The 23,443-nt window shown below is 32.1% G+C and overlaps 4 protein-coding genes across 9 annotated transcripts in view; 2 read left to right on the top strand and 2 right to left on the bottom strand.

The window, feature by feature from the left end:
- Positions 1-1,402: 1,402 nt before the first annotated feature.
- Positions 1,403-5,764, bottom strand: LOC109608616 (protein Mdm4). Of its 2 annotated transcripts, XM_020025120.2 has the most exons (6): positions 5,675-5,764; positions 5,363-5,515; positions 5,167-5,309; positions 4,892-5,080; positions 3,522-3,587; positions 1,403-3,039 (listed from the first exon to the last, which is right to left on the bottom strand). In XM_020025120.2, exons 1-6 carry the CDS (start codon positions 5,697-5,699, stop codon positions 2,389-2,391), a joined length of 1,227 nt encoding a protein of 408 aa, XP_019880679.1. In that variant the 5' UTR covers positions 5,700-5,764; the 3' UTR covers positions 1,403-2,388. The 2 variants fall into 2 exon arrangements, with proteins under 2 accessions (XP_019880679.1, XP_019880680.1); XM_020025121.2 differs by lacking the exon at positions 3,522-3,587.
- A 714-nt stretch (positions 5,765-6,478) lies between these two features.
- LOC109608588 (ribosomal protein S6 kinase 2 beta) lies at positions 6,479-12,478 on the top strand. Of its 3 annotated transcripts, none has more exons than XM_049964536.1 (12): positions 6,479-6,632; positions 6,763-6,797; positions 8,383-8,466; positions 8,568-8,891; positions 8,947-9,150; positions 9,203-9,466; positions 9,528-9,718; positions 9,772-9,973; positions 10,028-10,198; positions 10,262-10,435; positions 10,486-10,707; positions 10,755-12,478. In XM_049964536.1, the coding sequence occupies exons 1-12, from the start codon at positions 6,605-6,607 to the stop codon at positions 11,106-11,108; spliced, it is 2,253 nt and encodes a 750-aa protein (XP_049820493.1). In that variant the 5' UTR covers positions 6,479-6,604; the 3' UTR covers positions 11,109-12,478. The 3 variants fall into 3 exon arrangements, with proteins under 3 accessions (XP_049820493.1, XP_019880620.2, XP_049820494.1); XM_020025061.2 differs by having other exon boundaries at positions 10,259-10,435; XM_049964537.1 differs by lacking the exon at positions 6,763-6,797 and having other exon boundaries at positions 6,487-6,632; positions 10,259-10,435.
- Positions 12,479-13,489: 1,011 nt separating this feature from the next.
- On the bottom strand, positions 13,490-14,597 carry LOC126264880 (protein CUSTOS-like). Its single transcript, XM_049964539.1, has 3 exons — positions 14,474-14,597; positions 14,058-14,407; positions 13,490-14,008 (listed from the first exon to the last, which is right to left on the bottom strand). Exons 2-3 carry the CDS (start codon positions 14,146-14,148, stop codon positions 13,521-13,523), a joined length of 579 nt encoding a protein of 192 aa, XP_049820496.1. The 5' UTR covers positions 14,149-14,407; positions 14,474-14,597; the 3' UTR covers positions 13,490-13,520.
- An 864-nt stretch (positions 14,598-15,461) lies between these two features.
- Positions 15,462-23,443, top strand: part of LOC109608589 (uncharacterized) — an 83,080-nt gene continuing 75,098 nt past the window's right edge. For 2 of the 3 annotated variants that reach the window (XM_049964528.1, XM_049964527.1), the window contains exons 1-2: positions 15,465-15,702; positions 22,714-22,920. In XM_049964528.1, the coding sequence (XP_049820485.1) occupies positions 22,751-22,920 (170 nt within the window). In that variant the 5' untranslated portion in view covers positions 15,465-15,702; positions 22,714-22,750. Of the gene's footprint in view, positions 15,703-22,713; positions 22,921-23,443 lie in introns of all 3 variants that reach the window. The other variant, XM_049964529.1, reaches the window with a different exon arrangement.

The raw sequence follows: 23,443 nt of genomic DNA, 5'->3' as shown, positions 1-23,443 counted from the left end.
TAGATTTGTTTTTGTTTTAATTATGTTGATTTTTATTATAATATATATTTTCTCAATGTTGTATTAATGTATTATTTTAATATACTAATTCGACATTTATTTTTTACAAAAATTATTTACCTAATTATCAAATATTTTCTAAATTTATTTAGTAATAAAATTTTAATTAGATATTAAACTATCAAAGAAATATAGAGTAAATAGAAAACTAATAAATAAAGTAGAATTAGCCAAATTTTATCTTTTTTAGAATTTAATCACCTAAATGACTAAAGCCATATATTAAAAACAAACTATATTACATATAGATTTTTAAACAATATTTTTCTCTGCATAATTTATTAAAATGGAAATCTGGCAACTATGCGGTATAAAATCTCCTAAGCAGATTTGAAATCAAGTTGACGCATGCACTAAAAATATTCCTTATAGTCGCGGATTCTTTAGTATTACCCAAATTCCATTTTAGAAAAAATCTATATTCATAATTCTGAAGAAAAATTAAAAAACATATTTTTCTTATGAAGTGTGAGGAAAATACTTTCAAAAATAACACAATCTTTCTTACTTTTTAATATTTCAATATTATAATAGCAATAATCCATTTAGTTGAAAATTAAGATAGTTTATGTTATTTTTAATAGTTTATTTCATGAATGGATGAATGGATGTCAATAAAAGATGTAGGTTTCTCTAAATAGCCCGAGATAGACAAAATGTATGGAAAGCGGTGGTCGAAGCTTATAATAAAAAACATGTGCCATTGTTTTTAAATAATTGTGCACTTCTTATGAAAAATTCCATCTTGTACAAGGAAGAAGAAGTACATTTTTATAGAGGTATCCCCTTTCAAATGGGTCATACTGTATAACAAGATTTTTATTAATATTGAATTTCAGCAAAATGAATTCATTGGTTGAAAAGATAATTGTACATAGAATCTTCAGTTGACTCAAAAAACAAATGTAGATTATATCTAGAAGATAAGAGAGTTAATTAATATTAAGAAATGTTACAAAACACCTTTAATTAAAGACTGAAAATTAACTTAAATGAACACAGTTGTTCAAGATAAAAATAAACAGTGAAATTAAAGTCGTTGATTTAAAACCTACCTATGGAGCCAGATCATCTAAAAGACAAAAGGGATTTTGGTGCAAAAAAATATAATTGCAAGACTATTCAAAAAGGCAAAACATAAAATGAATAGGTTAAAGGAAGAATATGAAAAAAAGTCTGAATCAAAGATTGTCCTTAGTTCTTTATAACCTACCTATAGCCCTCAAAAAGTAACTTGACATGTAAAAGGAAAAAGGGTTTCTGGTGCAAATAAAGTGTAAGTGCCTAAATATGAATTGGAACTCGAAGAAAAAACCTGAACATATGCAAAATTAAAGAAACATTTTTTTGACTCGCAAATTGTTTTTTATATTTATTGTACAAATATTACAAAAAGACGAGCAATGATGATTAGTCATAAATTGCACAATACAAAAATGAAATGAAATTTGGAACTCTTAAATTTTGTTGATGTCATTATTAACCAGAATTATTATCTTTATGATTAATGCATAAAGACATAATCTCGATTAGGAAGCACTTTCGGATTTATAGTCTAACTTCAGATTAGATATAATCCATTCTTATCCCCAATCCCAAATGTTAACATTTAAGAAGCCATATAAAAAAATAGTGCATCCCAAAAATTTAAGAGTATTGAAAATTGTTAAACAAAATAAATCTCCAAGTTATAATATATGTACATATGTTACATAAAAATTACTTATACATCTTTGGTTCAGTCTCTTAAATTTTTGTTATGCAGTTATCAGAGCTGAGATATATTTGTTTAGATAAATTTTTTTGAACTGAACATTACATCAAAAAATCATGAAAAAATAACTTACCTGCTTCGCCTCATACGACATATTAAAATTTAGCCGCAACAAATATTCAGCTCTGATTATAAAAATATACTCTACTATATAATAAATAAATTTTATCTGTACACCTAGTAATTTTAAATATTAACTAACTAAGTTTTTTTTTACATTAAATTTTGCATTTGATGCCAAAGTTGAAGGAATAGTTCTGCTAAAACTGTAACATGGCATTATGTTGGACAGAACGTTTAAAGGCACTTAATTCTCAACAAGACATTAACCATGTTAATGGTTACCTCAAATAATGAATTTGGCACATTTAAAATTCTTACAGAGGCAATGGAGAGTGAAGACCAGCAAGTTACACTTTGAGAAATAAATAACAAAAGATTTTCACAAAAAAATAGTAAAAGTTTGTTATGTAACATCCAAAATGCGACTTGCCTAATAAAGCACAAATACAATTCGTCCAACAGAACAAAATTTTGAGTGGAACCAGAACGTATTAGGACATGAAAATTTTAACTACTTTGTTAACGGTCCCGTTACAAATCGGACACCGTCTCGTTGTGTTAAAAGTCTTTTTCGCACATTTATAACAGCAGCACATGTGCGCAATATTCGTGTGCAAAAATATGCTGTCTTTAGGCGCGCTATTACAAAACAGACACAAATTCGACGCCTCAGACTCGGCAATATTCCGCCTCAGCTCACCATCCGACACCACATCCGCATTCCCATCAGTCCCAATTTCTTCCACATCCGCTCGTTTCGTGCGCTTTAATTCCGGTTCGCTCTCCGATTGTAATTCAGACAACGACCGCTTGTAGCCCTGTTTCGGCGCACCACCCATGTCCACGTAACCGTTCAAATCTGAACCAGTCCCCTTGGCGGATTCCTCCGACACGCCACTCTTGATACTTGAACTTGACGTACCTTGTGTGGTGAGGTGGTACGACGGCACCACAATGCGATCCAGATCTAACTGCGGACACTCCTGGCTCGATCCGATACCCGAGTCCTGGGAAAATTGCGACAAACCGTTCAAACACGAACGCAACGTGTCCAACTTAACCGGCGCCTCCGGCGGCTTCTCCTCCTGTTTCTTCCGACGTCGGAATCCTTTCGGCCTCGGCGGGAAGTACTTCTTACGCTCCTAGTCACAACAATTAAATCGTTATATTTTACATCAACCTTCGTTGTTGTTAAGTTTCGAATCTGTGCGCCGTTTCAGTCGTGTAATATGAAGTGTTAATGAGTTAAATGAACAAACCAATGTTTTAAAACACCAGTAGCATTAAACTGAAATGAATTTACTAATCACATGGTGTCAATTTAATTACTAATTCAATTAAACAATTTAACACAATGTAATTATAAAAATAACCACCAAGATTAAATTTGGAACAGTATTCTTATAAACAAAATCAGCTCATATTTCAAATTTATACAAATTCACATTAATGCTAAGATAATATTGTCTTTTACAACTGATAAACTTTGAAATATGTTAGATTTGTCCATAACACATTGCGCAACTTGAATTCACCTCACTGTGTCATATAATTTACTGACGTGAATGCAAGTTGCACCTGTTTAAAAACTGAACTACAAAAGGAATGAATAAAAAACACGCACCTTGTAGCAAGAATTGCACAGTTGGAAACATTTGTATGTCTTGCGCATCTTGCATTGTCTGCAGCTCTGCTAGTCATAAAACAAAAGAACTGAATATTTTGGCTCTAAAACTTTGGCAGTCGGTTTAGACTGCCGCACCTTATGACCTACACCTAACACACACATATCAAAGATAAAACTGAAAAATATCTACCAAACCACCCAAAATATAAATATTATTATTATATATAAAATTTACCATTGTTGTCTTTTAAATAAATTATTATGAAATTATTTAACACAGTATTAATCAGCAAAATTCGTTGAAAATATCTAAATGTGTTTACCATAAAATGTAATATATTTAAATTTTAATTAAATTTAAAATCGAATGTTCTTTAGAGAATTATTCAGAAGTAATATAAGCTAATCTGTTATACTGTTGAGACTTTGATTGAATGACAAAAAATGAAAGTAACTCACAAATAAATAACAGGAAACCAAAACCACATTAAAAAATGTAAATATATGAAATATACATCATTTTTACCTTTACCTAATTATTGTTTTGAATAACATTGTATAAAATACATCATTAACATTAGAGACTTCTAATGAAAGAAGGAAATCTGTTGGTCTATAGTGTTAATGAAGTATGTAGATTTAAAAAACAATAAAATAACATCACAAGCAAGTAGAGAAAGAAATTAAAAAAAAATTTCTTACCAATGCCTCGATATTAGAAACCCTCTTTTACCTGAACAATACCTAACAATCTTCTTAAAACCATACAAACTGATAAAAATTGACTGGATAATATCCCTATATTGTCCTATACATTGAATTCTTCCCCCATTTTTGAAAACCATTAGAGCACTATCAGTTCATAAGCAGTCTTTGCACACAACACAAAACTAAACACTAGTTCTTACTTAGTCTCTACAACCTTTGGACTTGCATTGCAATATATTTATCCAACATTTATATTTGGAAATGCCCTTTATGTTGAATTTGGGTAATATATTGCACTGGCTGGCAATATTAGAATTTAGAAATACATTTTGATTTGATTGAGGAAGATGTGCTGTTAATAAAGAACAGCAACAAAAAGCAAAAAATGCTTTCAAAAATACTGAAATAAACATAGATGGCAAAAACTGAAAGGTGTGGACAATAAACTTGTGAAGAAGCTGACTGACAATGGTACTTCCACAACACCTTAAATGGAATTTACTGCCAAAAAAAATGAATAAGTGCAGTTTAAAAGTTCAATGAAACACAATTCAGGTGTTGGAATTATTCGGTCCATTGATTAAATCAAAAATATGGCAAATATATGCCAGCCAGGCCATGCAAATCCTTGTTTTGGTAGGTTCATAACTGATATATACCTGAAAACATTTTTCGCAGTATCTGTATAGAGGATTATTGTTCTCAAATTTGCATTGTACGCAAGTCGAGAAGGACCTTAAAGTCGTGTCGATCGAACTGCTGTCGGAGTCCTCGGAGTCGGTCGCCCTTGCCTCCAACGATGTATCGTATATCACAGCCGCCACCGCCGCCGCCGCCATCATCATGTCCTAGAAGATGTCCAAGTATTAATTAAAAATATACATATAATGCCACTAATATGTGTTTTTACTTTATGAGAAATTGTTGAACTTACCTCGGAACCTGTGGAAGAACAACTGCTATAATTCTCCTCCTCTGAGAGACTGGCAACTTCATACTCGATTTCAACTTCATACTCATCTTTGTTGCTACTACAATCAGACTTGGTGTCTGTGTCAGTCGTGTCCTGTATCACGTCTGAAATAAACCTATTAAACAGCTGCTCGTTGCCAAAACGTCCAGAATCCTACCGGTCTCCTTGTCTTGTAAGCTATCAACACTTTCTGTGTCGTCTTCAGCTGAGCCGCGTGAACTCTCGCTCGCCAACCGGTAATAATAGGCCCTCGGCCGTTTCAGATCCATCACTGACAGACCTTCGAGATCAAGACTTCTCTTTCTGCTGGCTGAAAGCATGGTAAATGTCCGAATAAGAAACCAGACGGCACCTGCCCTATCTCACAACGATCACAAGCACACGATCAAACACAAATCCAGCACTAACTTATTTAATAAACGAACGTGTTATGCGCCCCTTAGCGCGTGCTGTACTAAAGGCAACGTACCATTATTCTCTGCAACGGTCGACATTGTTATTAAATTCCTCAGTTTGGCCTAAACTCGTACGAACTTGCGTGCGTCCATTCCACGAAAACAAACTCGACGTTGCCGGCTCTTCAATTATTCTAATTATTTGCAGTTAAAACTATCCTTTTTCATAAGTTAACAACACACGAAATAATAAAATATTCTCATGGCCTTCAGGAAATTTAAAATTGCCTATGATAAATCGCACAGCAACAGAAAACGCCATTGATTTCGAAAGATTTGGCAACGCTGCTAATGCGCCCGGAAATTCCCCACTTGAGCGCATGCCAAACAAGTATTTATCTATGCTAAGCGAATCTGTCGTGGTTCCATTACCTTACTGTGGTTCATTGGGTTATGGCAGATTTTAGCGGTATCCTTGCCAGTCACTTTCGTAATTATCTCACATTAAATTATTTATAATCCCCAGAATAACCACAGTTTATGTCACAAAAGCATGAATACCTAAATAATGCTGCCTTATTCGTGAAATCGTACATTCCTATGAAATAATTATATTTATTTAAAAATATAAATGTTTTCATTTATATTAACCTAACATATTAAGGTTAACTGTTTAAAGCATGTTCCATTTATTGATATTTACTGCTGGAGATATTTATTAACCAATATTTTTTGCAATAAAATACAAACGTTTAGTCAGAACATTCAATTCATTACATAAATTCCAGATCCAATCTAACTACCGCAATCTTCCGGTGTATCATTTAGTTCGAGCGCATGCCGAAAAAACGAAACGCAGTAGGTACATTAGCCATCTGATGTTGGTAGTTCCGTTGCTCAGCTGTGTGTAAGCCATATTTATCGGAATTGAAAACATATTTACAATTAATCTCATTAAATGACACAATCATAATTAATATGCCGTTAGCGAATTCGTTGGAGCCATGGCAAATTCAGCACGCCGATACCGAGGTTAGTTGTAATTTGTTGGGTTCGTGAATCGCTTTTTCTTACGTTGAGGAAATCCACTTTGTTAATTTTTTTTATATACAGCACGCCCAGCCAGGTTTTTATAATTTATAATGAGTTTGTTCATTTGCAGCTTTTGGAGTGTCCAGGCCCCTAAGAATAGTGTCTGTACGTAAAATAATTACGTTATTGCAACTCACTGTTGTGGCACGAGATGCACTACTTTAAAATTCAGTTTGCATGATCTTAACTTTGTTCAATTTCGATTTTGTTGTATTAACAGATCCTAAAACAATTAGGTATAAATTTATCTTTGAGCAAAGCTTTGAATGTTCAGCCTGTTCCACTTAAGGCTTTTTTTATTTGGATTTAATTAAGGAAAATACACTGAGTTATGGCATATGGGTTTTTGGTTCTTAATGATTGACTAGCTTATTTATATTAATAAACTACAAACTAGTAATAGTTGGCATTATCTTTATAAACGCAATAAAATAATTTAATAGTCTTTGGCTTTATGATATTAAACAACATTGAATGAAATACATAACAATAGTTTTCCTTATTTAAAATGTATCTAATATTAGATATGATGTTGGTAAATTACTTAAATTTAGTCCAATTTGTTATTCTATTTATGATCATTAAACATTAAAGTTCTTGCTTAATAAGTTTTTAATATTTCTTAATATTCTGTTGTAGTTAGAATTCTCCAGCTCCTTATTTTTTTCTAAAATAAAATACATGAAGATAAGATTTTAGATTTTTAAGGAACAGTTTGAATTGTTCAAGTTTGTGACATATTTTTCAGTTGCCACAACATTTCAATAGATTACAAAATATACAATTTAGTCATAAAATATGACTAAGAGTTTACTCAACCTTTTAGTACTGATTACTCACAAATTTTTAGAATTTTGGACAAGTTTAAACAAGCTTAATATGACGCCCCTTTGGATTATTATTCCGTGTATGTTTCTGATACACTTTATCCCTTTTGACCTTGTATATAAATTATTTATTAATAAATATTATTTACTGTGGTGAATCAACTGAGTTGAATGAACAAGTGTGTGTCATTTTATTAAAAGAAGTCATACACATTTAATGGTTTTAAATCAAACTTCTAAAGTACAGGAAAAGTAATTTTCTTAAAATTTGAAATTTTTAATTATGGATTTTTGGATAAAAAATTTAAAATACATTATGGAGGAAAATTATCTCCTGACCTTGCGTATAATTTATTTATTGCTAATAAATATTGTTGGTAATGGTGATTCAACCCAATTGAATGAAGAAATGTGTTTTCACTCTTCTATCCGTTGTTTTATTTCTACATTTACGTTAAACTTCATTATCATTTTAAAATTATAAGAATTTTAAAACACCAAAATTTTATTATAGAGCATGTTAAACTATACAAAGTGTTTTCTGGCAAATATTTTTTCTATTAATTGATTGAGTAATTGAAACCAAGATAAGATAAAACTATCTTTTAAAGAGTTAATCATGATTGCAAAACATTATGTATAGTTTTCACTTAAAAATTGAGTCAACACCAAAAATACTGTATATACACTGATAGCATCAATAAAAAACTAACGATGTCACTTTATAAAACGTATTATATAAACTAATCGTACTAACAAAAAGCGTGGCAACTAGATAAATAAATTTTTAAGGGTTTTATTGAAAAGGCATGTAGTAGTTAGTTTTTTTCGCAGGGTTTTCATAATTGATTTTTTAATTTCAGTCCCAGTCTGGTGACACAGACGAAGCGGTCGCAAATGAGGATTCGGTTTTGAGCGAAGGCGAACACGAAATCGAATTGGGAGAGGTAAGTGCCATTAAAATAAAAACTAAAATGTAAAATAATAAAATAATATATGACAAAAATCGTTAAAAAGACAATAATTTTATTTTAAATATTTTTAATAGGTTGTTAGGAATGGGCACGACAAAGCGGACCCGTCGCAATTCGAATTGCTCAAGGTACTGGGCGAGGGCTCCTTCGGGAAGGTGTTCCTCGTTCGTAAGGTGGTGGGCAACGATGCGGGCACCTTGTACGCCATGAAGGTACTGAAAAAGGCCACCCTGAAGGTGCGCGACCGTTACAGGACGAAAATGGAACGGAACATTCTCGTCGACGTCGAGCATCCCTTCATCGTCAAGCTCCACTACGCGTTCCAAACCGAGGGGAAGTTGTATTTAATTTTGGATTTCTTGCGCGGCGGCGATTTGTTTTCTCGTCTAAGCAAAGAGGTAGTTGTCACTTCATTGACAAGCGAGGATGATTAACTGTTTTGTTGTTTTTTAGGTGATGTTCACAGAAGAGGATGTTAAGTTTTATCTAGCCGAGTTGGCTTTGGCGCTCCATCATCTGCATTGTTTGGGCATTATTTATAGAGATTTGAAACCGGAAAACGTACTGTTGGACGCCGACGGTCACATAGCACTTACAGACTTCGGTTTATGTAAGCTGCCCCTGGAGGAAGGGAAGGCGTACAGCTTTTGCGGAACGGTGCGTACAACACAACACTCTTTAATCCCGTCTGAAACGTTTTGTTGTACAGGTGGAGTACATGGCGCCGGAAGTGGTGAACAGGAAGGGCCATTCGTTCGCGGCAGACTGGTGGTCGTTCGGGGTGTTGATGTTCGAAATGCTGACGGGCAGCTTGCCGTTTCAAGGCGCCGATAGAAAGGACACGATGACTCAAATATTGAAGGCGAAACTAGGCATGCCCGCGAACCTAAGTCCAGAGGCCCAGAGTTTATTGAGGGTTTTGTTCAAGCGCAATCCGGCCAATCGGTTGGGTGCTGGTCCTGGGGGAATTGAAGTACGCAAATTACGTACAATAAAACGTCGCATTTTGTGTAAACCGAAGTAATTGTTTGCAGGACATTAAGAATCATGAATTCTTTGCCACCATCGACTTTGAGGCGTTACCTTTGAAGAAGACGAGGCCACCATTCCAACCAGCTGTTTGCGGCCCTGAGGATGCGTATTTCGACTCGGAATTCACGAGTAAGACGCCCAAAGATTCGCCGGGCGTTCCCGCCAGTGCCAATGCTCATGAGTTGTTCAGAGGGTAAGAAAATCACTTAGTTTTTTCGTAATTCATTTATTTGTAAATTCTCACAGGTTCAGTTTTGTTGCACCATGTTTGTTGGAGAACGGGACGTTGCCGAACAACAACAAAATCGAAACGCAAATGAAATCAGTAAAGACGACTGACAGGAACTTCTTCGACGAGTACAACTTGTTGGAGATGCTCGGCGCTGGTAGTTACAGCGTGTGTAAATTGGCACGACACAAAACCACAGGACAAAACTATGCTGTTAAGGTGAGGTGCTCCAAATTCTAAAATATATCGTCAGATTAATTTTTCTCTTTTTAGATAATACAAAAGTCGTTATGCGATAGCCGAGAGGAGGTTGAAATTTTGCTAAGATATGGGCAACATCCAGGAATCGTTACACTAAAAAATGTCTATGAAGACGCAAATAAAATGTATTTAGTATTACAATTGTTGGAGGGAGGAGACTTGCTTGACTACATGTTAAAAAAAGTAATTAACACATTTAAACTTGTTCACACAAATTTAGTAATTCATATTTGTCTCGTTTAGAAGTATTTATGTGAGAGGGAAGCCGCAGCAATTTTAAAAAGACTAGCAACAGCCGTTGCGTATTTGCACGAGAACGGCGTGGTGCACAGAGATTTAAAACCCGCAAATATACTGTTTGCCTCCAAAGACTGCAATCCTGAAAGTGTGACCATCTGTGATATGGGTTTTGCCAAACAAGTAAGCAACCCATTACTGTGTTGTCTCAAATGTAAATCCGTTCATTTTAGTTGAGGGCTGAGAATGGTTTATTGATGACCCCTTGTTATACGGCCAACTACGTCGCCCCCGAAGTCCTGAAGCGTCAAGGCTACGACGCCGCCTGCGACATCTGGTCATTGGGGGTCATCCTGTACATCATGTTGTCCAGCAAATGCCCCTTCAGCACGGCACCCAACAACAGTCCCCAGCAAATCCTCCAACGTATTAGCTCCGGAAGGCTGGACTTACAAGTATGTAACTTAATTAACACCGGACATACGCTAATGTTAATTTTTAGAGTGGCAGATGGGCCCACGTATCGAACGAGGCGAAGATACTCGTGGCGGATATGCTGCACATCGCGCCGCAACGCCGACCGACCGCCTCGAAACTGGTGGCGCACCCCTGGGTTAACGGTAAGACGGCGTCGAGTTCGGTGGGTCCGCAGAACGTCACACAGGCGCCGCAGGTGGTCGTGGAAGAGCCGAGGACGTCGGAGAATGGACAGGATTTGGGAAATTTGAAGGAGACGGTGGCGGCGACGTTCAAGGCAATCGCCACCTCGCCACAGGTCGCTCATTTGGGACCCGTTGCCATGTCCGAGTTGGCCAGGAGGCGGTTTAGGGATAAAGCGAACGCAGAACGGCTCTAATCGATTGTGTGAAGGTACGTTTTTGTGATTGGTTGATTGCGTTGTCAGTGGAGAAAAATTTATTATATTTACTGTATGCTAAGCGTTTGTTTAACATAAATATAAAAATTTCTTTCTTTCAAATGTATACTGAAAGTTTTAGTTGTATATTATGTTTCCATTTCAGAGTGCAATTTTGTTTAAAAACAACACTGAAAAAATTTATTTACAGACAAACACATTAGTACCTGATACTTTTTAATGCTGATTATTATTTGTTAAATATGCGATTCTGAATGCATTCTAAATATTTGGTTGTCGTTCCCGGTATATTGTACAGTATTTACTGTTTGCTAGTCATAGTCATTTGTACATATGGTTGAAAGGTTCATATAATAGGTTTACTAAATTTATAACAACTATGTTTATATTCAAATTTTATTATAAATTATATTCATTTGAAAATGCTATTAACTTATTTTTTCTTAATGATCCAGTTAAATTACACAATATTTGTGTTGCTCTCTTTTGTATTCCCTAATATAATACATATTATAAAGTTTTTTAGCGTGAGTAGCATTTTATATTGAATTTTAATATATATATATTTTTTTATTTAATTATTTAGTACTGGTTTTAAGGCATATAATAGATTACACTTTACATCACCCATTACTATAAGCATATTTTAATAATATTCCTGACGTATTAAATGTGCCGCATTAATTTTAGATTATATTATATTTTATTACAATTACAAATGAATCCATTTTATTATACAATCAATTATACAAAGTTACATTGTCAATTCTGAATAATGGTACTACACATGAAACACTCAACAATACCCAAACCTTAGTAATTAAGGTTAATCATCATTAAGACCTGATTTGCTCAGAATGTGTCATCAATTTGAGTAGTTGTTACATTTTTGTATGGTGTGTTTACCCTAATAGTACTAAATCGAAACGCTAGTTTGGTACAGGTGAATAAGCAGGTAGATTCTTATAAATTTAGATGTGTTTATACACATTTCTGCCACATTTATTCTTTATCACAAAATAAGTGATCATCTGCTTATTCACCGCCTTTAATGTATATGTTGCCATAGTTAAGTAAGTTCCTTAAAATATTTCATTGTATGTGTATGAACTATCCATATCAGTGTTTAGATTTTAGGTACCCATATGTATGTACTATGTAGAAATGTTCACAAGTTACGCTACGATTTCTTGTGATATTTTCTTAACATATAAGTTAATAAGGTATTTTTAAACAATGTGTGTTTCATTTTAAATGATGTGATACTTTTAAAGTCATTTGTTACTAAGCAGGATTATATGAATATTTTGTAAAACGAGTGTGTAAATAAATGGAAATTATTTTCTTTATTTTATTATTTTATTGAGTAGATTTAAATGTGAGTCGTTTTAAAAAAGGTCGAACAAATATTTTAAAGGTGTTGTTTGGGCAGTCAAAATACTCGTACATTTTTATTTAAACTCATTCTAAAATTTTATATTATGTGGGACGTTTAAAATATAAATATTGTACATAGTCTTCCATATGTTTGTACATGTACTTATATGAGAATGGATGAACTATCTTGGTTGTGGCTGTGTTTTAGGCGTGCCTTTTGACCATTCCTATATTTAATTTAAATTATAATTTTGTTGATTTTGACTGCCTGTATTAACAAAAATTAGGAACATTAGCACAAATAGTTTTTAAAATTAAACTGACCTTTCATCATTAAATCATGCACTTGATTTATCATCACACAATAAGGCAAGAATTGTTTAACATAGCAAACCTTGATTGCTTTGTTAACCAAATATGATAATAGCGACGTATTGGAACTGAAATTATGTTTGGAATAGACACATAGATGTATACGTAAATTAAGTAACTGTGCCAATCAAAGTCTAGTTACCTAGTATCTTAATTATAACAATCATGATGTTTAAAACCCCAATTACAGTTTGTGAAATATATTCATAATATTTTACATATAACAAACGTGTCTGTTCATTCTGCTATAGTTAATCAAGTTACTGGTGTAGAGAAATAAATTGTTTGCCATTAGTCCAAGCATATCCTCTGTTAGAATGTCATGTTATTATTGTAAAATTTTAGACTATATACACAATCAAATTAGTACCATATTTTTCTACATTCATTAGATGCATATCTATCTTTACTTTTTTACAGGTTTATATGTGAAATTATTGTATTACATTTATCCTGTTGAAAACTATTGTGTTTGATTATTACCATTTGTGATAAATTTTGTAACATGTAGACAAGTGTTTGATATTCACACCAAAGTGTTAATGTTCTTGTTAATATTGACTGTATTTCTTTACTGAAAATTGTTAGTAACATTTGAATAAATAATAATACAGTTTTAAATAGATTTTTATTTCCCTATATTTACAAATTGTCAGATACATTAACTAGAGTTCCATTTTTTTCTTTTTGATATACAAATGGTTTCCTTTTTACCCTTTTTGACCAATGCTCAGTCCCTTTTCCTTTTAGTATTTCATCACCCGAAATAGCAATTTGTTTTAAATCATCTTTATTTACATTTATGGCATTTTTTTTTAACGCAATTCTTTGTGGGATTTTACTTTGGTCTATGTCATCTGCCTCAAACTTTTTTATTTTGACTGTTGATGTTCTGAACAGTTTAATGCCGCCGTTATGTTTTTTCTTATGAGAAACCTGTTCTGTTTGAACCTGGTGAAGCACTTTCTGCAAATCTTTTTCTAGAAAAGCGGACAAGTGTTTGGCAACATAATTTCTGAATTCTGGAGTCACCCTAAACAAATTAAATTGTTCATCTTCATTTATACTTTTGCGAAGTGAAGGTAACTGCTTTTCGCATTCTTTTTCCTTAAGTTGATCAACTGTTTTAGCTGGAACACGTGCTTGTATAAATATTTTAAACAGTTTCAATTAACTTACTTTCATTTGAAAACATGGCATCACTTATAAACTGAAAATCAGCAGCTTCTCGTAACAGTTCGACATTTTCCTCGTCAGAGCTATCAGACATCTTATTTTAATTTATAAAATCTTAATTAGTAGGCAATGTCTTTCAGTTTAAAGTGTTTTATAGATAAAAGAAACTATTGAAAATGTACACAATCAAATTTGAGGTTAAGAATTCAGGGCAATATTTTTATAGGTATCTGTAGCGGATTCGGCAACAACACCGGAGGATGGCACACTCACCGACCTGTTTAGCTCGGAGAATACCTGTCCGACGGGAGAAGGCGCTACGAGAGAAGAGCCACATTCGACAAAAAAGAACCCTTGGCGAAAGATAGAAACCAGATTAAGAAAATTGTTGTGATAATCCTTAAGATAGTAATAAAAACCTTCTCAGTTAAAATCCGGTGTTTTTGTGTCCCGAAAACACTACATATCTATTATTGTCTCCAAACTCATAATATCTGAGTCTTTGAATATCACATAATTAATCATAAAATTGAGGACAATGATAACTAAAATGGAAAAATTTTGAAAAATTCCTTGTCTTCATGGATTATCAAATATTTTTATAGAAAATTATGGTTTAATTTCCTTCTATCTACCATTTAAATTTTGAAAATATAATCGAAGATTAAACATTTATATAATACAGACACTAATTACATTTCTGTACCACAATGAACAACTATCATCTTATTTGCTTTTGATTGTCATTTGTTGACTTTTGTTTAAAAAAATCCAGAATTATATTATTATTATTATTATTATTATTATGCATGATATTATAATAAAATAAAACTATGAACTTCTAAAAATACTAAACTAAAGCCTAAAGCACAATTTGAAATAGTTGAAATAAAATTAATAATACTTAATACTTACCAACAAAATGTTGAATCCAATTTCGAGGTTCCAGAATTGCCAACTTAATTTTAGACCGCTAAATGGAGTTTCACCAATGTATATATGTAAGAAAATAAGAATAGTCAATAAAAATTATATTTTAAAGAAAGGGGTGCTTTAATATTTTCTTTTTATTTTTAATTTAATTAATTGTTCAAATTTAAAATATATATTTTAATAAGAGCATTAACTAAATGTACATCTGTTAAAATGAACACCGGTTAAAAATGGTTAAAAACCTCGTAATTCTATCTAAATTACTTTTCAAACTTTTACACTGATTATAAATGAGAACCAAAATTGTGTCGCCTAAAACAAAACAATTACAGATAATAATTTGATGGTGTATAAACCCCGGGAAATGTAAAAATCTATAAATCATTTAGCGCGACGCCCCGCCATCTACTCACCGTCCCGCGAACACCAGCCGAAGACCGGAACGGTTCGCGTCCGCGATTGTACGAACAATTTTCGAATCCAGTCCGTCTTGAACCGCGAGCGTGAGTACGTCGCTGCGTCCGGCGTTCTAAACAAACCACCACCAAATTGACACACACACCGAGTGTGCGTTTTCCGAAGTGACAGCCCCACAAATCCGATTGTTTTCGCGTATCCGGACTGGAGTCGCGTTTTGGCGCGACACAAACCGTCCGTTCGTGTTGCGGCTCCGACTTGCCATATGATTGTGGCACGCTTAAAATTTGAATCGACGGTGAGTTTTTTAATAATTTTCGTGTGCGCGCACTTATTGTCCGGTGCGAAGGTACGATTGGCATTCGAACAATTAAACATTCGACGCACACGCACACGCCACTCGTACCTACAAGAATTTTATTAAAGGCCAATAACCCACGGGATCATTCATCATCGGATTGGGAAACGAGGGAACAGGAAGTCGCGGGTTTCGTGTATTTTTAATGTCAGAAATTACGATTGTCGGCCCATTTTTCCCGTCAGATAAACCGTTGATTAGTTGGTCTGTCGCATTTCTTCAATCGCTTTGATTGATAATTGGTGCGTCCGTAATTTGCGCAACTTTCTATTTTGTTGTTTTACGCGGTGCGGGTCATACTCGATTTATGGGTGTAGTGAGCGGATTTTTAAATCGAAACGACGCAAGAATGTGATTTCTTTTTGGTTAAAAACGGAACGTTTCGAACTGCGACACGGAAGTTTTAGTTGTTCAACTTGTATGAATTAAGTTAAATGACTTTTCGAAGCCTGCTACGAACGAACTTTGTTATGAAGTAAATGTTTTTAACGTTAAATTACTTGGTTTATTAATATTGCTTTCAAACTGGTTTTACAATAATTTAATGTAATATTTTGAAGGTACGTACTTGATTGACTGATTCATTTACATAGTTATTGAATATTCACAAGCTGTTAATACAATAATATTATGGAGTGAAGATAAACAAATTAAAATTTAAATGTCCAATTCGGAACGTATAAGAATATATAATAATAATTATGTTCTGTTTTCTATTAACAATTAACATCACAAATTTGTTTAATTTTTTTATGTAAATTTCATTAATATATAGTAGAACAGACAAAAGTTGAACTACTTTTATAATTTACTTTGAGCAAAACTTCATTTCCCGTTTCGCCGGAAGTGATATTTTGAAGGGAAGATCCTGTATATTTTTTGTTTTTTAAATTCTACATATAAGTTCAAATAAAACGTTTATATTATGTCCTATGTCCTATATCTATCCCAATAGTTTTTGGGTAATAATTATTTTTCCAAAAATTTTGACAGATTTATAGTCCAATTAAAATGTTTGTGAATCCCCTAATTTTGATGCTAAGAACGTATATTTATAATTATGTTCTGTTTTCTATTAAGAATTAACATCATAAATTTCATCTAACTTATTTATTAGAAATTTATGGAGAACAGACAAAGGTGTTGATTTCAAATTTTTATAACTATTATAACTTAAATTGAACTACTTCTCTAATTTATCTTGAACAAAATTTCATTTCCATTCAATGGAACACCCTGTACATTTTTAGATTTTTAAATTCTACATATATTTGAAAATAAAATGTTTATATCATGACCCATACTAATATTCAATACTTTTTGGGTATTAGTTTTTTTCCAAAAATTTTGACAGATTTATGGTCCAAATAAAATGTTTTTAAATTTTGATGCTAGAAAGTTTATTAAAAACCATCCTGTAAGAATCCAATATTGGTACTCTCAAATTTTTATATAAAGTCTTATTTACATTGAATTTAGGGTATCTTAAAACATCAATAGCTTTGTTGTTTTCAAAGGAAACCTACGTGTGTTTTAGCATAAGTTTAAAATGAATATTAATAAAGATTTTTGGAAAAATGTAAAAATAACACTCACTTATCAACATTTACAGTTCAATGTAGAATTCATCAATACAAAAATATACAGTGTGTTTCATTAAAAATCTTTTTTCCACATTCTTTTTAGTTTAGTAGTTTCAATATTATTTTATTCAAGCAATTTAGTCTTGAATATTTTGTGACTATAATAATTATAAATGGGAGTAAATTTGTATAAAAATACAATTAACACCCAGTTATTTGTTCTTATGTGTACAATTTGCATATACTGGGCAATTCACTTAATTTACTTATTAAAAATTTATGGAGAATGGAATGGAATTTGGAAATTATAATAATGGTTTCTTATAGGATGGTGTGTACTTCTCATCATAAAAAATTAGGGGCTTTACAGATATTTTAGTTAAATAATCATTTAAATTTTCAATTAAACATCCCTCAATATTTAATAAATCAATTAATATAAATTTCTCAAGAAAAATTCAAACCCCTTTATTTAAATTTTATACTAAAATAATATTTATCAATAAAATTCCATATTTTTATTTAATAAATTCTATCTTAGTGTACCTTTACTTAATTTATTTAATTATACGAAAAACTCAAAGAAATTAAAAAATAAAAAATCATAAAAAATGACATTTTTCTATTTTTTGACTTTTTTTCTAAAAAAAAGCAAACTTTATTTTAAATTTGTTAGGTCTAACATAAAACACCTTTATAATTTCAATAAATTTTTTATCTTAAATAAAATAAAAATAAAAAATAAATTAAAAATACAAAAATTTTAAATATTTCAATATAAAATTTAAGATAAAAATAATAATAGTAATAATTCGAAATATATAAATTAAAAAAATCTGATACCTTATATCTTTCTCTTTTTTTTCTTTAAATGGATAACAAGCCATTTATGTATAAAATTTTTATTAATTATCTGAAATTTATACCTATATATTAAAATTTCTGTCAACAATATCAAATTAATATTTGATTTTCAAATAGTTTGTAAACATATTTAATACTTAGAATAAAAAATAAATACTTCATTCAAATGTTAATCATTTTTAAATTATATTTTATAGATTATAATTTAAACTTTTCCAAATTTATGTTATAAAATAAGCTGAATGCTTTACATACATTTTGTTAGTTTCAGAGGTATATTTAAATTAAATTGACATGGGTTTTATATCAAACAAATATTAATTGATTAATTTAAATTAATTGATAATAAAATCAGAAAATTGAATCACGGTTTTGTCATTAAATCATTATAAAATGTTAAAGTGATGAGTTCATTCAGAAAATTATTGCATATTAATTCCCTTCTGGACATTAATCATACGTTTTTCACGTTCTGCATTTTACACAATATTACGTGCACTTAACGTAATAACCACATGCGATTCCATAGAGCCGGAGAGTTTTTAATAACACACACATCGTAAAATGACCGTATAATATTCTTCAGCCGGTTTCCACCTCTAAAAATACGTGGGTGCGTTAAAAAACGGTGTCACTCACTAAAGAAGTCTAATAATAAATCTTGCAAGGTATACCTTCAGGAGGCAGATTATATTTAGCCGTTCTGTTTATGTTTCGTCACTATTGTGTATAGGTTTATTGACACAAACCGTGAGGAAAAACGCGGTGAAATCTACGAAAAACAAACAATCCAAGTGGATTAGTACATTAACAAGTGAGTTAATATTGTTAGTTATTGGTTATTTTGAAGAATAAACGACATGTTTCGAGTAGATTAGTTTAGAAATTGCACGTTTCCAGTTGGATTAATGTGTCTCCTTTTAACGGCACGTCGAATTAACCATTTTCATTTTCCCCGCCGTCTCCTGCACTTCCTTTCCTTCCTATCAAATCCAGACAGATCAGACGTATGTTGCGGATGAACTATCGATCCGTATTAATCTCCGACTTATAATTATGATGAAATCCGCTCTCCGAGGATAAACAAACCAAACAAAGGTGCAATTTTTGTTGAAAGCTCAAATTGTAAAATTACACAATGGACGTTGCGTTTGCGTCAAAGCTATATTGGTGCAAATGTAAATAAAGCGTTGGACAATTCTGGTCCGGCTAACATTAGAAAACCGCTTCTCCACACTTGTTACCACACATCTACATACTACTAATCAAATTTTAAATTTTATTTGCGGTCTCCCCATGGTGGTTTATTTTCTGCCTTCCAAATTGTTTCGTGTAGAATCGATGTACGATTTTATTCAGTATTGGCAAAAAGTAGAGCAACTTTAAAAATATATATATGTTACTACCGCCCTGTATATGCAAATCTAATGTAATTTATGCCAATTATGAACATACTGTATTATTTCTTATATTAAAAATAATTCTGTTAGTTACAAATCAAAAAACTAAATATTCAGCTGGTAAAAAGTAGAGCAACTTTTTACTAAATGTCTCTACAAAATCCACAATAATTTTTACTTTTACAGTATATATACTAAAGTAAACTGAGTTAATAAAATGCCTCGTGGAAAGAAATTATTTTCCAAATAAAAATCACGGATTGTATCGTTCTTTCAATCCGATAAGAGAAAAGTCAATATATATATCGATTGTAACGCGTGATTTACAACAATTTTCAAGATTTGGTGATGTGGAAAGATCAAGAAAAAACAATAGATTTCAGAATAAACAAATTTAATCATTCTTCAAAAAAGATCCTTTTCCTTTCTTTCAAATAGAGGATATCATGGATCCTTTTATGTATAAAGAAATATTGATGAACAACATGGTATCGTATTTAGTTAAAAATATGCCACTAAAACTTTATTAAAAATAAAAAAATATTTGAAGCAGTGGCTATTAAGGAAAAAAATTCAATTTCCCGATCTAAACCCCATTGAAAACTTTAGGGAGATAGTGAACAACAAAAAAAGACACAAAGAGTACAGTAATCAGCAAGATTTATTTATGATTCAGCAAGAGGCCTGTCAAAATATGGATCCAAATATTATTGACCATATGTTGCTTTCCATTTAAAAAAAGGTGTCTGGAAGTTATTCATAATAATGGGAATTTTACAATATATTAGTGTAGAATTAATGAAAACAAATTATTTGTAGTAATAAAACTAAATAACATAAGTTGCTGTACTTTTTAGCAGCCCAAAACAAATAATCATCAGTAAAATAAAACTCTATTTTTTTTATGGTTTAACTATGTAATTGTTAAATTTATAAAGAGAAGTTAATTTTCAATATACGTTTTTTTAACATGATAACTAAGACAAAAATTATTTGAATTTTAAAAAAGTTACTCTACTTTTGCCAATACTGTAGATATAGTTATACTATTTCAAATTACATACTATATTTTAGCTAAAACTTCAAAGAGAACCTCTTTATTATATTAACATTTAAATTATGCATTGCAAATTTATGATTTAATAATTTGAAAAATATATATATTTTTTTCATATTTCAGAAACACTACTTTCAGAACTTTCAAGTTCCGTTAAAAATTGTGGTTAAAATTAACTTTTGCAAAAAATGAGAATGTTCAGAAGAACATTTAAGAAAAAAATCATAAAAGTTATTATACAAAATTATTTCATTACTCAACTTCACCTAGTATATTTGATATAAAATTAATCATTTAAAAAACGTGTGAACGAAATTGGAATACTAACGATTTAAAACTGTTATAACTTCTTTTCTTTTAGACATGGATGCATTTTTTATATTTTCAACGATTATAACATAAACATTACGGCAACTGGTGCATGTTAAAAAGTGAAATGAAAATTCTCAGTCTACCGTGAGAAACACCGAACGAGATGGTGAATTAACATGATTGCGTACGTTGTCATTTGTTTTTTTTTAATTAATCTCACCTCAGACGAAGGAGAAACAAACGATTTTAAAAATAGACCGTTACTTCATCTAGTACGAACGTAAAATAATTGTAAACACATTGCAACGGGTAGAAGTTCAGTAATTTGTAAGTAATTGAATTTTGAATGTAGATAAACGATTGATTTATGGTCAATCTAAGGAATGTTGAATGGCAAAACACATCTCTGCTAAAGTCATCACAGACATAATAATTAGCACCATCAAAAACTGATTTGGCATTGGTTCAAGAAAGTACACCACCGGCGAGTTTGAGTTTTTTGTACTGTTGCAGGATTTCCGGCCATTATTTGCATCGCCTCTATCACCTTGATAGAAAACCATAAATCCATTTCAACAACTACTCGAACCAAAGGACTAATTCAAAAAAAATCGAACGCACCCTTGCGGTATTTTATTGCCACCCTAATAACACACATATCATATTATCACACACGGTGTTTTTACGAGTGCGATACGCTCGGTATATTAAAAAGCGGACGTGTCTCCGAAGTTGCAGGAATGGCGCAGATACTGGAAATGGTTTTCTTTTTGCCGATCATATCGGCGGAGATAAAGAATTCACTCATATGCAGCAGGCAGCACAATTCAGCCTGAAAAGTGGTGCAATTTCGAGGAAATACCATCGAAACGACTGGAATTCGTATCTGAAAATTGTCACTGCTCATAATTGGATTAAACGACTTACGAAGAGTTTTATGTGCTCAATGTTTGTTCGGTAATTTAACCAGCTGTTAAGACTGATATTTTTAACACCGACGTGTTGTATCAATAACAGAAATGGGATAAATTTAGATTATTTGTGTTCAATGTTGACACTTACATATTTATTATTGTAATTACGCTGATTTATAATCATTTTGCCTTTCATATATTTCATATATTCATATATTTAACTTATTTTAGTTGTTAGCACATTAAGGGGTATCCCAAACAAGTCGTAAAATAATATCTTGTCATAAATAACTCTACTTAAGTCTTTTACGAAAGATACATTATTATCACATTATCAAGATTAAATCTAGAATTATTTATTCACCTTTTCAAAATTTCTTTGCCAACTTAACAAGTGTGATTAATATGTATTTTATACCAGTTCATTATCGCGACACACAATTAAATCGAATGCAAATATGAAAATTGCGAACGACAAAACGAAGGTCACACGAATAAGCAAGACCAAAGTATGCGTTAGTACGCGTCCCGACTGGAAGTATGTGTCACTCGCTAATAAAAATTCATCAATCAATCGCCTTTAACGTGCCGAATCGATTTGCGAAACTGGCGGAACTCATTAGAACGGGGACGACGACGACGCCGGAAAATAGTAAAAAAAGATTCGTTCTTCACTTCACGAATTTCCTTCGAGCCGCATCTCGAATTGCGTTTTTAATTGACGATCGTGGATCGCGAGGCAGGAAATTAAAAATTCGCACACTTTCTGAACTATTCCGTATTATTTGTGCTTCATTTCCCTTTTTTTGTGTCTTTTGCAGAGAAGTGTGCGAGTGACGATGTGTCATTAGTGCCGCGATGCTGCTGCAGTCTGGGAGCGAGCCGGGCCCGAAGTCCGGGCCCGGACCGGAAGAGAGTCGGAACCCGACGCCGGACTCCGACAGCACCCGCACCCACATGTTGGATTACGCTCCCGCTCCGGGCTGGACGGTGCACGTCACCAAGGAGGGACGGCTCTATTATTGCAAGTGAGTGCCATGTTTCCATTGTTTCTGGCGTCTAGTTAATTATTACATATGTTACAAGGTGATTCACCTACTTATTCCTTAGGAATTTATAGAAAACGTTGATTTAAAATTTTTATAGAGGTTATAATTATAAAATCCAATTATACACCCTGAACATTTTTGTATTTTTAAATTATAAATGTACCTTAACGCAATAGATTTTTTTACAATAATTTTGACAGTTTGATGATCTAATTAAAGTCACCAGCTAGAAAAGCTGCTATACACGATAACCAAGGACAATCCTATAAGAAGCCATTATTAGTACTCCTAAATTTTATACAGGGTGTTTATTATTTACGTTTATGTTTATTTTGTATACCTTAAAAGATCAATAAATTTATAATTTACAGTGGAACACATTGTATGTTTTAGCATAATTCGATTGAATATTAGAAAATCTATCGATTGGTATATTATTTTTACAATTCTAGTAAAATCTTTATTTTATATACAGAAGCGTATAATTGTATAAAAATAATTA

Source organism: Aethina tumida, chromosome 3 (assembly GCF_024364675.1).
Source record: "Aethina tumida isolate Nest 87 chromosome 3, icAetTumi1.1, whole genome shotgun sequence".
Lineage (NCBI taxonomy): Eukaryota > Metazoa > Arthropoda > Insecta > Coleoptera > Nitidulidae > Aethina > Aethina tumida.
Note: the sequence above shows the minus strand (reverse complement) of the source record. Positions and strands in the feature narration are given on the sequence as shown.

What these genes read in the sequence shown, in the direction of transcription:
- LOC109608616 (XM_020025120.2), bottom strand. Translation starts at nt 5,699, where the DNA reads ATGTCGACCGTTGCAGAGAATAATG. An exon ending in GACCGTTGCAGAGAATAATG is followed by an intron (nt 5,516 to 5,674) that starts GTACGTTGCCTT and finishes CCATGCTTTCAG; the next exon opens with CCAGCAGAAAGAGAAGTCTT. An exon ending in GTTCTTCCACAGGTTCCGAG is followed by an intron (nt 5,081 to 5,166) that starts GTAAGTTCAACA and finishes GACATCTTCTAG; the next exon opens with GACATGATGATGGCGGCGGC.
- LOC109608588 (XM_020025061.2), top strand. Translation starts at nt 6,605, where the DNA reads ATGGCAAATTCAGCACGCCGATACCGAG. An exon ending in GACAAAACTATGCTGTTAAG is followed by an intron (nt 9,974 to 10,027) that starts GTGAGGTGCTCC and finishes TTCTCTTTTTAG; the next exon opens with ATAATACAAAAGTCGTTATG. An exon ending in ATATGGGTTTTGCCAAACAA is followed by an intron (nt 10,436 to 10,485) that starts GTAAGCAACCCA and finishes CGTTCATTTTAG; the next exon opens with TTGAGGGCTGAGAATGGTTT.
- LOC126264880 (XM_049964539.1), bottom strand. Translation starts at nt 14,148, where the DNA reads ATGTCTGATAGCTCTGACGAGGAAAATGTCGAACTGTTACGAGAAGCT. An exon ending in TGCCATGTTTTCAAATGAAA is followed by an intron (nt 14,009 to 14,057) that starts GTAAGTTAATTG and finishes CACGTGTTCCAG; the next exon opens with CTAAAACAGTTGATCAACTT.